General features: G+C 40.4%; 1 protein-coding gene across 1 annotated transcript in view; it reads right to left on the bottom strand.

Annotated features, from left to right (window-relative positions):
* Positions 1-377: 377 nt before the first annotated feature.
* Positions 378-22698, bottom strand: part of elac2 (elaC ribonuclease Z 2) — a 71006-nt gene continuing 48685 nt past the window's right edge. The window contains exons 20-24 of the mRNA XM_073025876.1: positions 20468-20567; positions 19186-19306; positions 9722-9800; positions 7623-7767; positions 378-2158 (exon numbers count right to left, since the gene is read on the bottom strand). Of these exons, the coding sequence (XP_072881977.1) occupies positions 1922-2158; positions 7623-7767; positions 9722-9800; positions 19186-19306; positions 20468-20567 (682 nt within the window). The 3' untranslated portion in view covers positions 378-1921. The remainder of the gene's footprint in view (positions 2159-7622; positions 7768-9721; positions 9801-19185; positions 19307-20467; positions 20568-22698) is intronic.

Genomic DNA, 22698 nt, shown 5'->3' with positions numbered 1-22698 from the left:
TTCCAATATTCATGTATGTATTCTTGGACTTCACACGATGTCTTTTCAATAAAACAACAGGACCTTACTGGAGCTCCCTCACACTCTCCATTATTTATTGATGCATCCCACACTGAGTCCTATTAAAAGGTGACACTCACCAGTTTTATTAACATATTTCATCAAAATTCTTTGGATCAAGTCTCAACAGGACTTTCTCACAGGGGAGAGACAATAACTCAAAAATATTTATATATGAACCAAGATATATTAGTAGATTTAATCTTTCTGGCACTAAAATGAACAGAATTTCCACATTTTCTTCCATATTACTGCACGAAATGATGGCAGGGAAACAACTTTCAGTGAAAGTGGTATTCCAAGACAATATCCACAGCTTCAAAATCTCCAGTAAGTTTATTCTAATGATTGATCTTTACATTCAAAATATATTAGGTATTCAGTACAATGATTAATGAGTAAAAGGTTATGGAATCAGCAAATGTTCTTACAATGAAGACTTTATTCATCCACTCAGATGTGAACAATCACTTTTTAACATTGAATTTGCTGCACAGCATCCAGATTATGAAGCAAGGTTTGGGATTTTCTCTGTGTATTTCTTGCTCCATCTGAGTTCCCAATCTCAGCTGGAATTATTATTGAATGTGGCAGAGGAATTTCCAAATGGAAAGGTGGCTAAGTAATTCTGTGCTGTATTACAGCTAATAGGTCAACACAGCAGTGCCAGAGTGTTTCGGCTGAACAAATAGATGGAGCAGCACCATCTAATCCAGTGAGGTGAAACCTGAAAAGCAATTAAAAATGAAAGATACCCCACTACAAATAAAGAGAAAACTTCAAACTGTGGCCTGGTATGTGATTTATAATCACAACATAACCCATTTTTTAAAAAAAAGATTATTTGTCCTCATGTAGAACTAAAGAAAGAACTATTTTTTTAAAAAAGTGTGGTAGAACAGAGATCTGTGAATACTAACCTGTAATTCCTCGAAAGTGGTATCACAGATAGAAAGGGTCGTAAAGAAAGCTTTTGGCACATTGGCCTTCAAAAATAAAAGTATTGAGTACAGAAGTAGGGATGTTCGTTGAAGTTTATGTTAGCGAGGCTTATTTTGGAGCATTGTGTGCAGTTTTGATCACTTACCTAAAGGAAAGATATCAGTAAGATTGAAGAGTGCAGAAAAATTTACAAGGATCAAGGATGTTGCCAGGACCTGAGAACCATAGAATTATACAGAAAGGTTAAGACCATTCCCTGGAGTTTTGGAAAATGAGAAGGTTTGATAGAAGTACACAAAATTACAAGGGGTAGAGATTGGGTTAATGCAAGCCGGCTTTTTCTACTGAGGTTGGGTGAGACTAGAATGGGAGATCATGGGCTAAGGGTGGAAGGTGAAACATGAGATAGTGAGAGTGGGGAGCAAGCTGTCAGCAGAAATGGTAGATGTTGAAATTGAAAAAAGATTGGGATAGATACCTGGATGGGAGGGGTATGGAGGGCTGTAGTCCAGGTGGATAGAACTAGGCAGATTAATAGCTTGGCATAGACTAGATGGGCTGAAGGGTCAGATTCTGTGCTGTAGTGTTCAATGACTCTGACTTGTTTCCTATGTCTTTATTTAAAAGTCAGGACGACTCCATCCAAAAGGAGGAGAGAGAGAGAGATAAGGAATAAAGTCTGCTGAATAAATAACATCCAGTGCATAGATGAAACACACGATAAAATTATAAAATAAAAACAAAATATAAAACAAATATAATCTGATTTAATTCAAACTACACATTTTCAGCCTGTACAATAATCTCATTTATACAACAAAACCAATTCAACATTTTGTCAGAGAGGATTGGCTTTCCCCTCACAATAATTACTCCAGGTTATAAAGCAGGACTTTAGGACAACGTCAGCAGCAGCATCTCAAGTCAACTTGCTCCTTTTGTGACCCAAATCTTGATCAGGTACTTTGAGCTCCCGTTTCATTTTGTTAGCTCCATCACCGACAGGTCCATTAGTAGTCGAGGAGCTCTGGATTTCCTTCAACTGTCGAAGCTCGCGCTTCTCACGGCGCTCCTCCATCTCTTCAATCTCATCCGCAAAAAGGGTTTTCAGGGACGGAATGAGTTTTGGCACTACCTTAAAATCAGCAAACCGAACCTGCATGGAAATAATTTATTTTGGTCACAGTACATGCTGTTCTATGTTGAAATTGCAATATTAAAAATGGAGCATATCGCTATTCGGAACAGTCTTATGATGGTCAGCTACACTAAACAGCTGTTGAGAGCTCAGAATGCCAGTTTTATCCTGATGCTTGGTTCAAATGAAGAACACAAAAACAAATTACTAAGCAGCACAATGGGTGGAACTGAGGGATAAGGAAGATATGACCATGTTAATGGGGCTATATTATAGATAACCCAACAATCTGCAGGATTTAGAGGAACAAACTTGGAGAGAGAGAGATAGCGGACTGGTGCTAGAAACACAAGGCTGTTATAGTAGGTGATTTTAACTTTCTACATATTGACTGCGACTCCCATACTGAAAAAGGACTAAATGGGACAGAGTCCATCAAATGTGTTCAAGAAAGTTTCAGTAATCAGTACATAGATGTTCACCCTGTACACATCAGACTTCCAATATAACTCGGAGTCCTGCCATGTGCAGAAGTTCGCTGATGACACAGCCATAGTGGGGTATGTCAGGAATGGACAGGAGGAGGAGTATAGGAAACTGATACAGTACTTTGTGATATGGTGCAACTCAAACTACCTGCGTCTCAATATCACCAAGACCAAGGAGATGGTGGTGGACTTTAGGAGATCTAGGCCTCATATGGAGCCAGTGATCATTAATGGAGAATGTGTGGAGCAGGTTAAGACCTACAAGTATCTGGGAGTACAGTTAGACGAGAAGCTAGACTGGACTGCCAACACAGATGCCTTGTGCAGGAAGGCACAGAGTCGACTGTACTTCCTTAGAAGGTTGGTGTCATTCAATGTCTGTAGTGAGATGCTGAAGATGTTCTATAGGTCAGTTGTGGAGAGCGCCCTCTTCTTTGTGGTGGCGTGTTGGGGAGGAAGCATTAAGAAGAGGGACGCCTCACGTCTTAATAAGCTGGTAAGGAAGGCGGGCTCTGTCGTGGGCAAAGTACTGGAGAGTTTAACATCGGTAGCTGAGCGAAGGGCGCTGAGTAGGCTACGGTCAATTATGGAAAACTCTGAACATCCTCTACATAGCACCATCCAGAGACAGAGAAGCAGTTTCAGCGACAGGTTACTATCGATGCAATGCTCCTCAGACAGGATGAAGAGGTCAATACTCCCCAATGCCATTAGGCTTTACAATTCAACCGCCAGGACTTAAGAACTTTTTAAAAGCTATTATTAATGCTTTTTGAGATAGTGATTTAGATGCATATCATATTTTTTACTGAGTTAAGTATTGTATGTAATTAGTTTTGCTACAACAAGTGTATGGGACATTGGAAAAAAAAAAGTTGAATTTCCCCATGGGGATGAATAAAGTATCTATCTATCTATCTATCTCTATCTATCTAGAAGTCTCAATGAGATATTGTGCAATATTTGATCTGCTATTAGGGAGTGAGACAGGGCAGGTGACAGCAGTGTGTAGGGTAACACTTTGCACCTAGCAATCACAATGCCACTAGTTTGAAAGTAAATATGCAAAAATATAGGTCTGGTCTGCAAGCTGAGATTCCAAATTGGAGAAAGGCCAATTTTGATGATATCAGAAAGTATCCGGCAAGTGTGGATTGGGACAGGCAAGGGTGTACCTGGTAAGTAGGAAGCCTTCATGAAAGAAATTTTGAGAATAAATCTTGTATGTGCCTGAAAGAATAAAAGGTAAAGATAACAGGTTTATGGAACTTTAGTTTTCAAGAGATATAGAGGCTCTGATTAAGAAAAAAGGAGATGTATAGCAGGAATAAATGAGGTACCTGAGTATAAGAAATGCAAGAGAACACTTAAGAACTCAGGAAGTGGCCCTCTAGCAGATCAGAATGGTAATCTACACATGCAGCCAAGAGAGTTGGGGGAGATCTTGAGTGGATTTTTTTGCATCTGTATTTACTCCAGAGACAGGCAGTCTTCTATAGACAAAACATCAGCAAGGTCATGGACACTACAGATTAGAGGTGGTTTTTACCGTTTCGAGACAAATTAGGGTGAATAAATCCCCAGGGCCTGACAAGGTGTTCCTTTGGACCCTATGGGAGGTGTGCAGAAATTTCAGGGGCCTTAGCAGAGATACTTAAATCATCCTTAGCGACGGGTGAGATACCAGAGTATTGGAGGATAGCTAATGTCATTCCATGTTTAAGAAAAGCGCTAAAATTAAAGCAGGAAATTATAGGCGGGTTAGCCTGACATCAGTAGTGGCAAAGTTATTGGGAGGTATTCTAAGGAATCGAATATAGGAGTATTTGAATAGATATGGACTGATTAGGGATGGTCAGTATGGCTTTGTGCGTAGTAGGTCATATCTAACCAACGTTATAGTCATTTGAGAAAGTTACCAGGAAAGTTGATGAAAGCAAGGCAGTGGATGTTGGCTAAAAAGGTTCAATTGCTCGACATTCAAGATGAGGTAGCAGCCAGAGAGAAGAAGCTGGGGGAAGCCAGAGAGTGGTAGAAGATGGCTACCTCTCTGAGTGGAGACCTATAACTAGTGGACTGCTGCAGGGATCGGTGCTAGGTCCGTTTCTGATTGTCACCTATATCAATGAATTGAGAATAGTGTGGTTAACTGGATCAGCAAATAAACGAATGACACCAAGACTAGGGATCTAGTAGGCCGCAAGGAAGACTATCAGAGCTTCCAGCAAAATCTGGACCAGCTGGAAAAATGGGCTGAAAAACAGCCAATGGAATTTAATGCAGACAAGTGCAAGGTGTTTCACTTTGGTAGAAACAACCACAGTAGGTCTCACACAGTAAACGGTAGGGCACTGAGTGCTGTAGAACAAAGGGATTGATAACTCACTGAAAGTGGTGGCACAGCCAGACAGGGTCGTAAATAAAGCTTTCGGCACATTGGCCTTCATAAATCAAAGTAAGAGTACAGGAGATGGGATGTTATGTTGAAGTTGTATAAGATGTTGCTAAGACCCCATTTGAAGTATTGTATGCAGTTTTGTCACCAATCTACAGGAAAGATGTAAATAAGGTTGAAAGAGGACAGAAAATTTACAAGGATATTGCCAGGACTGGAGGACCTGAGTTATAAGGAAAGACTGAATAGGTTAGGAGTTTATTCGTTGGAATGTAGAAGATTGAGGGGAGATTAGATAAAAGTATACAAAATTATGAGGGATATAGATACGGTAAATGCAAGGTGGCTTTTTCCACTGAGGTTGGGTGGGACAACAGCTGGAGGGCATGGGTTCAGGGTGAAAGGTTAACAGTTTAGGGAAACATGAGGGAAACTTCTTCACTCAAAGGATCATGAGACTGTAGAACCAGTTGCCAGCACAAGTGGTGCATGCAAGCTCAATTTCAACATTTAAGAGAAGTTTGGATAGGTATCCAGATGGTCTGCTTAAGGAAGTAGCCCAAGAAATAGTGGATGCACTAGTGATAATTTTTCAAAACTCTAGATTCTGGATTAGTTCCTGAAGATTGGAGGGTGGCTAATGTAACCCCACTTTTTAAAAAAGGGAGAGAAAAACCGGGGAATTATAGACCGGTTAGTCTGACATCGGTGGTGGGGAAAATGCTAGAGTCAGTTATCAAAGATGTGATAACAGCACATTTGGAAAGCGGTGAAATCATCGGACAAAGTCACCATGGATTTGTGAAAGGAAAATCATGTCTGACGAATCTTATAGAATTTTTTGAGGATGTAACTAGTAGAGTGGATAGGGGAGAACCAGTGGATGTGGTATATTTGAATTTTCAAAAGGCTTTTGACAAGGTCCCACACAGGAGATTAGTGTGCAAACTTAAAGCACGCGGTATTGGGGGTATGGTATTGATGTGGATAGAGAAACGGTTGGCAGACAGGAAGCAAAGAGTGGGAATAAATGGGACCTTTTCAGAATGGCAGGCAGTGACTGGTGGTGTACTGCAAGGCTCAGTGCTGGGACCCCAGTTCTTTACTATATTAATGATTTAGACAAGGAAATTAAATGCAGCATCTCCAAGTTTGTGGATGACACGAAGCTGGGTGGCAGTGTTAGCTGTGAGGAGGATGCTAAGAGGATGCAAGGTGACTTGGATACGTTAGGTGAGTGGGCAAATTCATGGCAGATGCAATTTAATGTGGATAAATGTGAGGTTATCCACTTTGGTGGCAACAACAGGAAAACAGATTATCATCTGAATGGTGGCCGAATAGGAAAAGGGGAGGTGTAACGAGACCTGGGTGTCATTGGAAGTGGGCATGTAGGTACAGCAGGCGGTGAAAAAGGCGAATGGTATGTTGGCATTCATAGAAAGAGGATTCAAGTACAGGAGCAGGGAGATTCTTCTGCAGTTGTACAAGGCCTTGGTGAGACCACAACTGGAGTATTGTGTGCAGTTTTGGTCTCCTAATCTAAGGAAAGACATTCTTGCCATAGAGGGAGTACAAAGAAGGTTCACCAGATTGATTCCTGGGATGGCAGGACCTTCATATGAAGAAAGACTGGATCGACTAGGCTTACACTCGCTGGAATTTAGAAGATTGAGGGGGGATCTTATTGAAACGTATAAAATTCTAAAGGGATTGGACAGGCTAGATGCAGGAAGATTGTTCTCGATGCTGGGGAAGTCCAGAACGAGGGCTCATAGTTTAAGGATAAAGGGGAAGCCTTTTAGGACCGAGATGAGGAAAAACTTCTTCACACAGAGAGTGGTGAATCTGTGCAATTCTCTGCCACAGGAAACAGTTGAAGCCAGTTCATTGGCTATATTTAAGAGGGAGTTAGTTATGGCCCTTGTGGCTAAAGGGATCGGGGGTATGGAGAGAAAGCAGGTACAGGATTCTGAGTTGGATGATTAGCCATGATCATACTGAATGGCGGTGCAGCCTCGAAGGGCCGAAGGGCCTACTCCTGCACCTATTTTCTATGTTTCTATGTTATATGGATGGGATGGGTATGCAGGGCAATGGTCTGGGTGCAGATTAATGGGAGTAGACAGTTTAAATGGTTGGCATTGACTAGATGGCCCAAGGGCCTGTTTCTGTGCTGTACCTTTCTATGACTAAATATTCTAACAATAACTCAGACACAGGGTGAAATTTCTACCTCCCATCTCATCCAACCATCAATGTGAGTTCTAGTGCAGAGCCATCAGACTATAGCCATAGATACCAAATACGTTGCACATGTTATGTAATTACTGAGATGCAAGTTAAAATGTAATGTTTTGGTAATCAGTAACCCAAGATATCAGCATGACAAACTTGCTTAATCCCAACTATTAGACTGATGTGAGTCACCTCAGAGTTATTGAGGAACCTCCCCCCCCCCCCCCCCCCCAAGAAACCGGCTGGCAACTGAGTGGATGCAGGCTTGATTGAGACAGCAGCCCTTGTCCACACAGGGTTTGCATGGTACTCTATAATAGTGAGGTGATTTCACCAAATGTAATCACAAAACATTACGTACCCTCATATGGTCGAAAGCTATTCCAACTTTATCATTGAAGTCAGGACTGAACAGGGGGATCTTGGCATATCTCTGGCTGAAGTGATTTAACATTATAAATTCTGCATTCATCTTCATACCCACATCAATGGCTTGAGAAGTTGTGCTGATGCCAAGAGATAACAAATACAGCTTTAGCAACTAATCTGGAAAGTACTCTACAAAATGCTGCCAAAGCAACAAAAGAAGTTTTTCAAGGATGTGGACAACTCAAAAGTGCCAAATTCGAAATGAATCAGTGCAATGAAATTCCTCCCATACAAATCCTCAATATTTTAGAGTATAAAATGAGGTTTAACAACTAAAATTTTAAAAAAGCAAACAGCAGGAAGTCAGACAGCAATGGTGAAAAGAGAAACACAGTTAATGTCTCAGGTTCAAAACCCTTCATGTCCATCATGGGCATTTGGCAAACTATCTTTGATCTGAAACATGAAGTCCAAGAAAATAAACCTACAACATAATACAATTTACAGTTACTATTTATATAGTTCCTCTCTAATGATGCTATCCATCCTGCTCAGTATTTCCAGAGTTGCACCTCAATCCTCTGAGTGCTGATAAGACACTGGGTTATAGTGGATCTAGAATCCCAGCTAAAGGCATTGATTCACTTACCTCAAGAAAATCCAGCCTGACTGTAAGCATCATTTCTCAGCATGCCCACGGACAGGTAAGTTAAGGCCTGGCCCTTTAATAGTACTAGAGCGGGCCTTTGATCCATTGGTAAAGGCATGCTCCAGTTTCATTCCTACATCATTCATGAAAGGATATTCCAAAAGGGAAAGCTCCACTGCCTACAAAAGTGTTTTGCAGGCAACTGATGTCATTGCACATATCCAACAATCTCATTCAGTTAGTGCTATATGCCTTAAGGACAGAGATGAGAATTTCCCATAACTTGCTAATGCACGAAAGACATCCAAACATCTACAGAAGATGGATTAGGCAAAATTTAATCACTGAGTACATTAAAATGTGATAGAATTTCTGCAATCAACTCTCAGCAGCTACTATGAGAATTTGGTAATTTTCATATTGTAAAAAAACTGTTGCTAGTAATATCTGGCTACATGGTCTGCAAGCCCATTCTCTCTCTGCTATCCTCCAGGAATGAAAGACCTATCTTCTACTTCCCCACCCAATCAGTTGCCCTGCAATTAGACTGGTTACCTACTTGGTTGAGATCTTCATGGGAGTGACAAATGGAGATAATTGTTTTCAGAGTTTCTCTGAAACAGAGTTCCTTACATCACTCCATCACAGTTTAATCAAGGGACAACAGCAAAATACTTTTCCATGGTAATGCTTGAAAAAGCTAGAAATATGCCACAACTAACAGTTAAAATCAAGAGAACTGCAAATGCTGTAAATCTGAACTAGGGCAACACTGAGGGGAGTGCAAGGGTGACAGGGAAATGCAGTAGTATGAGAGGGGTGAGAAAATAGAGGACGGGGACAGGGACAGTGGAAGAAGACGGTGTGAGGGAATCTGGGGGGAGGGGGGGTAAGAGTGAGGGTGGGGGTGGGGTGGGGCGAGAGAGGAAGAGATAAAGAGGGAAAGCAGGTTACCTAAAATTGGAGAATTCAATGTCCTTGGGTTGTATGTGCCGTTCTTCTGTTTTGTATTTGGCCTCCCCCTGGCAATTGAGGCCAAGGGATAGTCAGGTCAGCAAGGGAACAGGAGATGAAATTAAAATGGCTGACAACAAAGAACTCCACGTGCACACTGTTAGCAGAGCACAGGTGCACAGCAAAGCAAGTTTGCACTTGGTCTCACAGATGTGGCTTCTTCTACATCCAGAGCACTGAGTGCTGTGGAGGAAACTGGATGAGTTGAATGCAATTCCTTGCCTCCCCTGAAAGGAATTGTTACAACTGACCAAATGATACCAGAAAAAATATTATTACTTATCACAATGAAATTAAATCTAATTAAGTTCTACCCATTGTTTTGTACTAATCACTGGACAAAACACATCTGTTATGCTTCTTTAATATGGTAATAGCTCTTCCAGGATGAAATGGACAGATATAGAAACCCAGAGTTTGGTTCTTACCTATGTGTTTTCTCAACAGCTTCTTCTTCAAGTCCATCTTCCAGTGTGGCCTCATGAATCAGCAGATTTGTATGTTGCCCTGTTCAGTAAACAGATGGCTGAGATAGGGAAGAGTGCTACTCTTTAAATCTAGAGACTTATTTGTATTCCATCAGTTAATAGACATGTATTCAATATTTGTCAGTACTTTGTCAAAATTCCAGCCATTAGAAATGTTTAATTGAACACAATTGTCAGCTGACAAGAATGCAGGCTGGAGCATCAAGACCAGTCTACGAACTCAGCTACTTGGAATGAAGCACACCTTGCCAGGAACTTCACTACAGATTAGCTTCTGGACAAAGTACAGAAAGCTCCTTCAATAATACTTGTGAAAACATATGGAATCAATTGGGTTTTTAATGGAAAAGTTCTACATGGTCTCAAGAGAGCTGCTTTAAATAACAAGTATTTGAAGATGACTGTGTAAATCAGATGTTGGAGATTCAAGTGGATCCAATTTAGATGCCAGCATGAATCAGTTTTGGAACAAACACCAATGATCAAAAAAATATCACTTGAGCCACCGTGATTGAGTCCATCAATCAAGGATTTAATACACCAAAAAATCACTGCAAGGCTGCGCATGCAGAAACACACTGGGTTTTGGAAATAAAACAAGGACCTGTAACAGAACAAAAATTGCTGCATTCTGCCAACGCTGGAAACCCAAAATGAAAAAAAAGACTCAACAGGTCAGGCAACACTTGTGGAAAAAGAAACTGCTCATATGTTAGAACAGTCCCAATGATATGTTGCATACCTGAAATAGTTTCTTATGGTAAACTTCTGGAACCCTTCATCAGAACTCTCTCTTCACACAATTGATAATGTCATTAAATGTTAGAACGCTATTATTTCAAAGAGCAAGGGATAAGCATGGTGTGTTGATCAACACAGTCCGAAAGTAAAATTATCCGGTTAGTTTTGTATTGTTACTCTGCAAATTAGTTATTTTCTTCACCACACAAATTGTCATCCTTCAATGTTGTTTATAAGACATTTTGGAAGATTCTAAAAGGCACTTCATAAATTGCTGTTTTTCCAAGATAAAAGCTAAACTGGGGGTGCAAATATTTCAATCTTCTTCTGGTGTTTTAAATTTATTTTCTCTATCCATTATATAATTCTTCTTTAATATGGTAATAGCTCCTGCAGGATAAAATGGACAAATATAGAATTCTTGGGATATTCTAACTGTCCTATAAATTAAACATAAGCAGAATTTAGTTATTTGGCTTCTTACATGTGTGTTTTCTCTATCATTCCATACCGGTTCTATGGAAGACTTCCTGCATGCTTCCTCTCCCCAAGGAGGTGACTCCACCTAAACTTAATGACTACAGAGCAATTGCCCTCACATCTCAAATGATGAAAGCACTGGAGATTCTGGTGGCATTGTGAGAGTCACATTTTTTTGATTTCTCTAGTGCCTTCAATACAATCCAGCCACTTCTTCTGAGCATGAAGCTAGAAAAGATGGGCGTCGACAAATCCACTACTTCTTGGATTACTGACTACCTGATAGTTAGAGACGGCTGGGTAGTTCTCTGACTGAGATGGTGGTGAATGGCACTGGAGTGCCACTAGGGTAATTTCCCTGTTTCTGTTCACACTGTATACCTCAGACTTCCAGTACAAATGAGAGTCTTGTCACTTGCAGAAGTTTCCTGACCACTATGCAGTGGTTGGGTGTATCGGAGATGGGCAGGAATCGGAGTACAGAGGACTGGTTAACTGCTCCTGAATATGGCCAAAACCAAGGAGAAGGTGATAAATTTTAGGAGGAAGAGGACTGTATATATCCTCCGTCCTTGGCTACAACCCAGACTCTTGAGCTAGTGGTGGAGAGGAGGTCACTAAACAAACTGTTATCCATTATGGACAATCAAGCACAACCTCTCCATGACCCACTGAATAAACAGTGGAGCACCCTTTTGAAAAAGGATCATTCAGCTCCACTGTCACAAGGATCGTTACAGAAAATCTTTCCTACCATTTGCAATAAGCATATACAACAGTTTACTGTATCTGTGCAACAGCAGAACACACATCATAGTACAATGAACACACACAAACTGCTAGTGGAACGCAGCAGGCCAGGCAGCATCTACAGGAAATACAGTCAACGTTTCGGGCCAAGAACCTTCGTCAGGACTAACTGAAACACATAGTAGGAGATTTGAAAGTGGGAGGGGGAAAATCTGAAATGATAGGAGAATACAGGAGGGGGAGGGGTGAAGCTAAGAGCTGGAAAGGTGATTGGCAAAAGCGATACAGAGCTTAAGAAGGGGAAGGATCATGGGACAGGAGGTCTAGGGAGAAAGAAAGGGGGAGGGGAGCACCAGAGGGAGATGGAGAACAGGCAAGGAGTGATTGTGAGAGGGGTAGAGAAAGGAAAATAAGAAAGGGGGGGGGGGAGAGAATAAATAAATAAATAAGGGATGAGGTAAGAAGGGGAGGAGGGGTATTAACGGAAGTTAGAGAAATCAATGGTCATGCCATCAGGTTGACGGCTACCCAGACGGAATATAAGGTGTTGTTCCTCCAACATGAGCGTGGCTTCATATTAACAGTAGAGGAGGCCATGGATAGACAAATCTGAATGGGATTAGGCTCAGCATGCATGCAGGAGGCAGCACCAATGCAGTCGTCGATTATGACTTAGCTTGTTAACTTCATTATCTTTACCTCCAACTTTCACTCTGCCCTCAAATTTACCTGGTCCATCTGTGACACCTCACTCCCCTTTCTTGATCTTTCTGTCTCTATCTCTGGAGACGGCCTATCTACTGATATCTACTATAAGTCTAAGGACTCTCACAGCTACCTGGACTATTCCTCTTCCCACCGTCTCTTGCAATTCCTCCGTCTCCGCCGCATCTGCTCTCAAGATGAGGCTTTTCATTCCAGGACGAAGGAGATGTCTTCCTTTTTTAAACAAAGGGGCTTCCCTTCCTCCACCATCAACTCTGCTCTCAAACTCATCTCTCCTATTTCACGCACATCTGCTCTCACCCCATCCTCCCGCCACCCCACTCGGGATAGGGTTCCCCTTGTCCTCACCTACGACCCCACCAGCCTCCGGGTCCAACATATAATTCTCTGTAACTTATGCCACCTCCAACGGGATCCCACCACCAAGCACATCTTTCCCTCCCCCCCCCTTTCTGCTTTCCACAGGGATTGCTCCCTACGCGACTCCCTTGTCCATTCAGTCCCCCCTCCCCCCCCCCCCCATCCGTTCCCACAGATCTCCCTCTCGGCACTTATCCTTGTAAGCGGAACAAATGCTACACCTGCCCTTACACTTCCTCCCTCACCACCATTCAGGGCCCCAGACAGTCCTTCCAGGTAAGGCAACACTTCACCTGTGAGTCGGCTGGTGTGGTATACTGTGTCCGGTGCAGCCTTTTATATATTGGTGAGACTCGACGCAGACTGGGAGACTGTTTCGCTGAACACCTACGCTCTGTCCGCCAGAGAAAGCAGGATCTCCCAGTGGCCACACATTTTAATTCCACATCCCATTCCCATTCTGATTTGTCTATCCATAGCCTTTACTGTCAAGATGAAGCCACACTCAGGTTGGAGGAACACCACCTTATATTCCGTCTGGGTAGCCTCCAACTTGATGGCATGAACACTGATTTTGCTAACTTCCGTTAATGTCCCTCCTTCCCTTCTTATCCCATCCCTTATTTATTCATTCCCCCCCTTTTTTCCTCTCTGCCCCTCTCACAATCACTCCTTGCCTGTTCTCCATCTCCCTCTGGTGCTCCCCTCCCCCTTTCATTCTCCCTAGGCCTCCTGTCCCATGATCCTTTCCCTTCTCCATCTGTGTATCCCTTTTGCCAATCACCTTTCCAGCTCTTAGCTTTACCCCTCCCCCTCCTGCCTTCCCCTATCATTTCGGATCTCCCCCTCCCACTTTCAAATTTCTTACTATCTTTTCTTCCAGTTATTCCTGACGAAGGGTCTCAGCCTGAACCATCAACTGTACTTCTTCCTATAGATGCTGCCCGGCCTGCTGCGTTCCACAAGCATTTTGTGTGTGTTGCTTGAATTTCCAGCATTTACAGATTATCTCGTGTTTGCAGCATAGTACAATAGTCTGTTTTATTATTTTGTACATAATTATTGCATGGTGTTGCATATTGATAAATTGTGTATATTATTTTGTACTTCATTAGTTAATATTATTATTATATTTATTATTGTTGCTTAGTATGGTTTTAAATGTTGCTGCTGTAACAAAATAATTTCCCACTTGGGATCAATAAAGTACCCCATTTATAAAATCTTGTTCCCTGATTTTATTTGTGTTTAATCAATATTATTGCAAATGGTACATTAATATTTCCCATTCAATTTTACCAAGCCAATGTACTAGAGGATTATACTCCAGCTCATCTGAAAACTGACAATGTGACAGAGGCACTATGACATCAGAAAAGTGTTTGAAAGTAATCTTTTACTGATTAGTTGAAATGAATGCTATTAAAAACATCCTTGGCATTGGTAGAAAAAACAAGAGGTTGCAAAGTGTAACAAAATGTGCCACAAACAGAAGTCTCATCATCCTTCATAGATTCAGTCTGATGAAATTAAAATGGAAGTGAAAACCCATCTCACTGGTTGTTTAGTTAACAAGCTCAAGGTGACTTATGTAGGTCACTTTAGTTAATGGAACTAGAGGTCTAGCTGTTTGAGGGTGCTTAATGGCCTCATAACACATTTGGCCACGTGCACAATCGAGAGAAGAGGCCACAACACCATGATCAAGCCTCAAAACTAAATCCATCCATGGACACCAAATGCAGGGAGTCCTTCAGATGTGAAAATGACTCAAATAGCTGGAATATTGAACTGACTGAATTATAATTCCATTTTAGTATGTCTGACATCAGTGCAAAACGTGTACTGTGGATTTCACACTAAAGAAATGCCAGATAGCTAAAAATATATAGCCAAGTGATTTTCTAATGTACATAACAAGTGCCTTTTCACCAGAATGTCATCCAGACTGCAAGAGTTAGCCTACTAGGATGATTAGATAAAATAGGTTTGCATTCCCTGGAATAAAGGTTTTACAGAGAGCCATTTGATACAAGTCTTTAGCTTTGTACATTTCCTCGTGGTGTGAAAGTCTAAAAGTGATAAAAGATTACAATCAAAACTAGGTCTTTCAAGGGAGGAGCAATGGAAGATATTTAGTGCAAAAGGCAGAACTTCAGGTTGGCTTAATAAGCAAGATATAGCAACAATATAGGTCATAACAGTCCCTCAAATATACTCTACTTCTTGGGCAGTCTCTCGTGATGAAGGATGACATGCTTGAATTCTGGATATTGGGTTTAGAGGTGGTTTATGAGGCCAGTGGGGAAGCCAAAGACACTTCCACAAATGGGAAGAGAGGTTGCTGACAGTGCAAGGGGACAAATAATTTGAAGTGGTGGGCTTCTGCTGCATACACATGGTCTCTCTGTGTGCTCCTGATGCATGGCATTAGGGTTCTCAATATCATATCAAAAGAGTGGTCGTGGGCTAAGGATTCCCGTGAGTCAGTGGGAGCGTTGTATGTTCGCTGGAGGCTGTGAACACATCACTGAATCTTTTCCTCAATAAACCTGGTAATCTCTTCTCAGTGTCTGCTTCAGGAGCCTGGCATTGGTCCTGATCCACTTAGTAGACTGAGAGCAAGAGTCTCAATGCTGGCGAGATTGACCTGTCACCGAAGTTGGCTTGCTTATTTTTTCAGTGAAGTTGAAGATTTTTACTGAGTTAGCACTGTAGGTATTTTCATAGTGCTGCACGCTATCTGCTGTAGGTAGAGCAGATCTTGGAAGCATACAAGACAGGGAAAATTAATGTCACAGACATGAATTTTGTGCTTGATCTGAGCTCTTGATCTTCAAATAGCCCTCTTTGCAAGAGACTAAACACTGTTGGCATGTTGAAGGCAGTGGTGAATTTACCATCATTAGTGCCTACGTGCACTGAAAGATAATTCTCAAGTTCTGAGAAGTAGCCTGGTGAGAAACTACTACTTAGACAACATGTGGAGTGCTTCCACATAAATTATAGAAAACAGATTAACATGGAAATACAGAAAGTATTTACCGAGGCAGATAATCTGTTTGCTTATGTTGCAAGTTATAATCATGAAACAACCCCACAAATACTTAGTACTGTTTTTGTTTTTTTTAAACTAAGGATGTAGCAATGAGTTAGTAGATTGATTTATCGGGTGTGAACGCATTCTACTTTTCAACAAGAATACTGCTGAACCTCAAAACATCAACTTCACTTCATCAACCAACTTCCCTTGATGTCCTATTCTAAATTCTGTGTAGTAACCTCATGTGTGGCACCTTGTCAAAGTTCTTCTGAAAATCCAAGCATACAATATCCACCAAGCCTCCTTTGTACATCCTGCTTGCTATTTCCTCGAATTCCAACACATCTGTCAGACCAGATTTCCCCTCAAGGAAACCATGCTAACTGGCCTCCCTTTTTCCCCCTTCTCTACCTTTTTCAAAGAGTGGAGTAAATACTTGCAATTTTCCAGTCCTCCAGAACCATTCCAAAATCTAGTGATTCTTGAAAGGTCATTACTAATGCTTCCACAATCTCTTCAGCCACCTCTTTCTGAACCCTGGGGTGTACTCCATCTCTCCAGGTGACTTACCTACCTTCAGACCTTTCAGCTTCCCAAGTACCTTCTCCTCAGTAATAGCAACTACACTGACACCTGCTCCGTGACATATTTCTGGCATACTGGCACTCTTCCACAATGAAGCCTGATGCAAAATACTCACCAAGTTCGTTCACAATTTTTTTGTCCCCCATTACCTCTCCAACATCATTTTCCAGTGGTCCAATATCCACTCTTGCTCTTTTACACTTTATATGTCCAAAAAAATTCTTTTGGTATCCTCTTACATCATATTTTCATCTTTTCGCTCCTTATGGCATTTTAGTTGCCTTCTGTTGGTTTTTAAAAGCTTCCCACTAATTCTTGCTATATTATATCTTACTATAGCTTATATAAGATATAATAAATAAGATATAATAATAATATATATATAAAATAAATTCAAGGAAATAGCAAGCAGGATGTACAAAGGAGGCTTGGTGGATATTGTATGCTTGGATTTTCGGAAGATCTTTGACAAAGTGCCACACATGAGGTTACTACACAGAATTTAGAATAGGACATCAAGGGAAGTTGGTTGATGAAGTGAAGTTTTTATATATAAAATATACAAAATAAATAAGCTATCTTACTATAGCTTATATCTTATTTACCAAGGGCAAATCATGCTTGACTAATCTATTGGAGTTTTTCGAGGATGTAACCAGGAAGTTAGACAAGGGAGATCCAGTGGATGTAGTGTACCTCGATTTTCAGAAGGCATTTGATAAGGTCCCACATAGGAGATTGGTGGGTAAAATCAAAGCTCAGGGCATCGGGGGGAAGACATTGACATGGATAGAAAACTGGTTGGCAGACAGAAAGCAAAAGGTAGCGGTGAATGGGTGTTTCTCGGAATGGCAGGTGGTGACTAGTGGGGTGCTATAGGGCTCGGTATTGGGACCACAGCTGTTTACCATTTACGTTAACGATTTGGATGAAGGCATTGAGAATAACATCAGCAAGTTTGCTGATGATACTAAGCTGGGTGGCAGTGTGACATGTGATGAGGATGTTAGGAGAATTCAGGGTGACTTGGATAGGCTGGGTGAGTGGGCAGATGACGTTTAATGTGAATAAGTGTGAGGTTATCCACTTTGGGAGTAAGAACAGGAAGGCAGATTATTATCTGAACAGTGTAGAGTTAGGTAAGGGAGAAATACAAAGAGATCTAGGAGTCCTTGTTCATCAGTCACTGAAGGTGAATGAGCAAGCGCAGCAGGCAGTGAAGAAGGCTAATGGAATGTTGGCCTTTATTACAAAGGGAATTGAGTACAAGAGCAAGGAAATCCTTTTGCATTTGTACAGGGCCCTGGTAAGACCACACCTGGAGTATTGTGTACAGTTTTGGTCTCCAAGGTTAAGGAAGGACATCCTGGCTGTAGAGGACATGCAGTGTAGATTCACAAGGTTAATTCCTGGGATGTCCGGACAGTCTTAGGCAGAGAGGTTAGAGAGACTGGGCTTGTACACGCTGGAATTAAGGAGATTGAGAGGGGATCTGATTGCAACATATAAGATTATTAAGGGATTGGACAAGATAGAGGCAGGAAATATGTTAGAAATGCTGGGAGAGTCCAGTACCAGAGGGCATGGTTTAAGAATAAGGGGTAGGTCATTTAGGACAGAGTTAAGGAAAAACTTCTTCTCCCAGAGAGTCGTGGGGGTGTGGAATGCACTGCCTCAGAAGGCAGTGGAGGCCAATTCTCTGGATGCTTTCAACAAGGAGCTAGATAGGTATCTTATGGATAGGGGAATCAAGGGATATGGGGACAAGGCAGGAACCGGGTATAGTTAGTAGATGATCAGCCATGATCTCAGAATTGCAGTGCAGGCTCGAAGGGCCGAATGGTCTACTTCTGCACCTATTGTCTATTGTATAGCCTTTTTGCTATTAAGCTGTCTCTGCTTTCACTTGTCAGCCACAATCACCTCATCCTCCCTTTACCTTTAGACTCCTTCGTCTTTGGGATCTATCTATCTTGTGCCTTCTGAATTATTCTCAGAAACTCCAGCCCTTGCTGCTCTGCCGTCATCACTGCCTGTGTCCACTAGTGTTTGCAGATGCCTTCATATCTTTTCTGGAAATCTCTTAATTTCAGTGGTGGGTATCATATTACTCGAATAGGGGCCATGTTATTGGTTGATTTAAAACAATGGTTTTTCCAAAGGAACATGCACTATCGGTAGTCTGGTATAAGACCAGACCTCATTTATTTGGTCTCTGCTCACTCTTTTCCCTTCATTTCCTGTATTCTTGTGACATAAAATGATTGTAAGCAACAAGTTTTATGCTCCATCCACAATCTCTGAAGAACCAAGGATTGCAAATACATCAGGATCCAACATTACCCACACTTTAAAACTCTCCCACCACCTCCATCTTTTGCAGAAATTGCAAGTCTCTCATTGCTCTCTTCAGCCACCTCAGATCCCATAGAAGTGAAAAAGAAGCACATTATCTTCAATCCTAAGGACTACTCAAGGAGGTATTTTTCCACTATCTCACTCAATAGTTTTTCCCACTCTGTGCATCTTCCTCAGTTTAGTTTCCTTTTAGTTCAATATTATCAGCAAACTTGCATATTTTATACTTGGTCCTTTCAAACAATTCAGACTTATTATATACAAAGGCCCAAGAATAGATCTATGCAGGATACAAGGGGCTTAAAACAATGGAGAACTTCAAACAATGTGTTTATTTCACTGTATTCCCAAATTCACTTACCTGTCTGAATAAGGCTTGGACATGGCATGGTATCTCCCGAGTACACAATTTTCCAGCCCAATTTGTGCTGTAGAATGCAGGCAAAAGCATTTCTGCAGTGACGTACAACACAGGTCTGAAACTGTCAGCCACATGTGGAATGAAGAGCAACAAGATATTATTGTCCAAAGCAAAACTATGCAGATGCTGCAAAGCAAAACAAATAAAACACTATAAATCACGTTTATTGTTTCCAAGCGCAATCTTGATATCTTGCTGTTCAGCCCCAACTTTCACCAATTCAGGCATCCTCATATTCAGTCTAGTATCTTCTGTACTTTAATACCAATTCCAGGAATGGTAATTTACTGCTTTAATGCAAAATATGCAGGAAAACTGACATAAATCTTCCGGATTTGAAAATCATACCTACACTCTTGATTGTAGAATAGTGGGTACATGTGGGTGAGCCTCTCTAGGGTTATGATGGGTGCAGGGGGTTAGAAAAATAAGAAAAGGAATGATTAACAATGTAAGTGTATATGTAAAACTCCTCTGTGGTGGTATCTCAGAACATATAATGGTGCCAGTTTGGTCTCCTTCACATTTGTAACCGCCTTTCTCACTTTAACTGCAATTTCATGTCTGTTCCAAGTCCTATGGCTTGTTCACTTAATTACTTCTATTGCCCAGTTCTCTCCCACATCCTAATATTGGCATTATTTCACAAAGATCTATTTTTGATTTTGCAACTTTTTTAAAAAATTGAGTAATGACAGGATTATTTTAACTCGAGCGCAGCCACTGGAAAGCAATAGTCCCATCTCAGCAGGACCCAATGAAGATGAAGCAGAATCCAGACAACTCCAAAACACCAGGAATATTTTAAAAAAAGGACCTCAGGTTCAACTCCAGGAGCACTCGAGAGATGGCACAGAGGGGGATGGGAAAGAGAAACACCACGAGATGGTCAAGGAAGCAGTGAACATGAAATCGCAGAACTTGAAGTAGAGAACGAACTTACATCATAATGAGGAAAATTATTGATCACTCAATTCAGTAGGGATTAAACTAGTCTCTGCAATAACTGAGCTCTAGACCATTCTCGTTTGAAATATAGAATTTGGAAAAAAAAATCTGCATGGTTTATGAAAGAAGTTGCCTTCTTCTGTTTCAACAGAACTTGCAGAAATGCAACAGGTGGGCAGTCACACAAGATCTGCCCCTTTCTGTCTATATTAATTCTCTTTGAGAAATGGAAGAACCAAATCCACCCAACTAACACAATTAAAAGTACCTTTACCTTTTCCAATTCAAGGTTCTTTAACAAAGAGCTTATCAAGTCTTGTGTGTTGAACTTGTTACCTTCAGCACTTTCCACAAGATGCCATGCAGGGATAAGTCTGAAAACAAAGGTTTATCTAAATGACAAGGACAGTCTGGTGACAGAACAAACCCAAACAGGACCCACTCTGTTCACACCCCATGACTTGCTCAGCCAATTTCTTCACTGTTGACTTCCAATTACCACCTTTCTCCATATCCACAGAAGTCTAACTCAACAAAAACTAAGCCACCTCAGCTTTGAAGATTTAAACTGAATCTCCAATCCATAGCCTTTTGAGTAATAAAGTCAAAATAAAGCATCTGCAAATGAACTAAAAGTGCATTATAGGTTTTTAAATGGGCTTGGGAGAATTTTCCCTCAAATATCATCCGGTCTTAAAAATTCCCAGGCCATTAACCACTGAAGGAAAGATACTCAGTCTGGCAGAAGAGAGTGAACTTTCACCCACTGTATTAGAAAACCATGTGCAGAGTTAGTGGCCCTGAAATCATTGCAAATTCCCAATGTTCAAGCTCACCGCCTCACCAGCTAACACCCAACTTTTCTTTCTTTTTCAATCTTTGTATTATTGTTATTAATATCAACAAAATAAAATAGATACATAGATAATGGGATTACAAACATACACATTTCAACTGAACATGAAAGAATACATAAGCAATTACAGTATAAATGAGTATTCCCAAATCATGGACGATACAATAGACAAATAAACAAGGCAAACCTAGGTATATCATAATATATATTAAAAATACAGAAAAAAGAAAAAGAAAAAAAATTATGCAAAAAAAACTAATCTAATAATCTAATAATAAGAAAAAAAACAAAAAAGAAAAAAGAGAAAGAAAAAATGGAAAAAAGGGCTGTTTATAATATCTCACAAAAATACAAAATCATCAGTGTCGTCAACTCCAATCCTCTCAACATATATAAAATCGAAACTGGAAAAACAAATAGGCTTGGAACAGGGTCATATTACATCATATGAAAATATTGAATAATTGGTCTCCATATCTTTTCAAATTTAATAGAAGTATCAAATACAACACTTCTAATTTTTTCTAAATTTAGACATAACATAGTTTGAGAAAACCAATGAAATACGGTAGGAGGATTAATTTCTTTCCAATTCAACAAAATAGATCTTCTAGCCATTAATATAAGAAATGCAATCATTCGACAAGAGGAAGAGGATAAATGGAGTGAGTCCATCATTGGTAAACCAAAAATTGCAGTAACAGGATGAGGTTGTAAATCAATGTTCAATACCGCAGAAATAATACCAAAAATATCTTTCCAATATTTTTTCAAAAGCGGACACGACCAGAACATATGAGTTAAAGACCCTATCTCAGAATGACATCTGTCACAAATAGGATTTATATAGGAATAAAAACGAGCCAATTTATCCTTGGACATATGAGCCCTGTGCACAACTTTAAACTGTATTAATGAATGTTTAGCACATATAGATGATGTATTAACTAATTGAAGAATTTTATCCCAATTCTCAATAGGGATAGTAAGGTTAAGTTCTCTTTCCCAATCATTTTTAGTCGTATAAAAGGGCTCTGAACGTATCTTCATAATTATATTGTAAAGTTTTGATATTAGCCCTTTCTGAAAAGGATTTAGTTCAAACAAATTCTCCAAAATACCTGAAGACACAAAATTTGGAAAAGTAGTAAGTACAGTATTTAAGAAATTCCTAATCTGTAAATATCTAAAAAAATGAAATCTAGGCAAATTAGATTTATTAGATAATTGCTCAAAAGACATAAAACAATTATCCAAAAATAAATCGGAAAATCGTAGTAGTCTTCCAAGCTGAATAAGCTTGGTCTATAATAGAAGGATACAAAAAAGCAATTGGATACAATAGGAATATTTAAAACAAACAGAGTCAACCCAAAAAAATTTCCGAAATTGAAACCATATACGTAAAGTATGTTTAACTATCGGGTTGTCAATTCGTTTCGGCAATTTAGAAAGAGCAAAGGGATGAGAAGTCCCTAAAATAGAACCCAATGCAAATCCTTGTACAGATTTAATTTCCAGGTTCACCCAATGAGGGCTAAAAGATATATCCCAATCCTTTAACCAACATATCAAATATCGGATATTAACTGCCCAATAATAAAATCTAAAATTAGGCAATGCCAATCCACCTTCCTTCCTTGCCTTCT

This window comes from Hemitrygon akajei, chromosome 22 (assembly GCF_048418815.1).
Source record: "Hemitrygon akajei chromosome 22, sHemAka1.3, whole genome shotgun sequence".
Taxonomy (NCBI): Eukaryota; Metazoa; Chordata; class Chondrichthyes; order Myliobatiformes; family Dasyatidae; genus Hemitrygon; species Hemitrygon akajei.
This window is presented reverse-complemented; position numbering and strand designations above follow the sequence as displayed.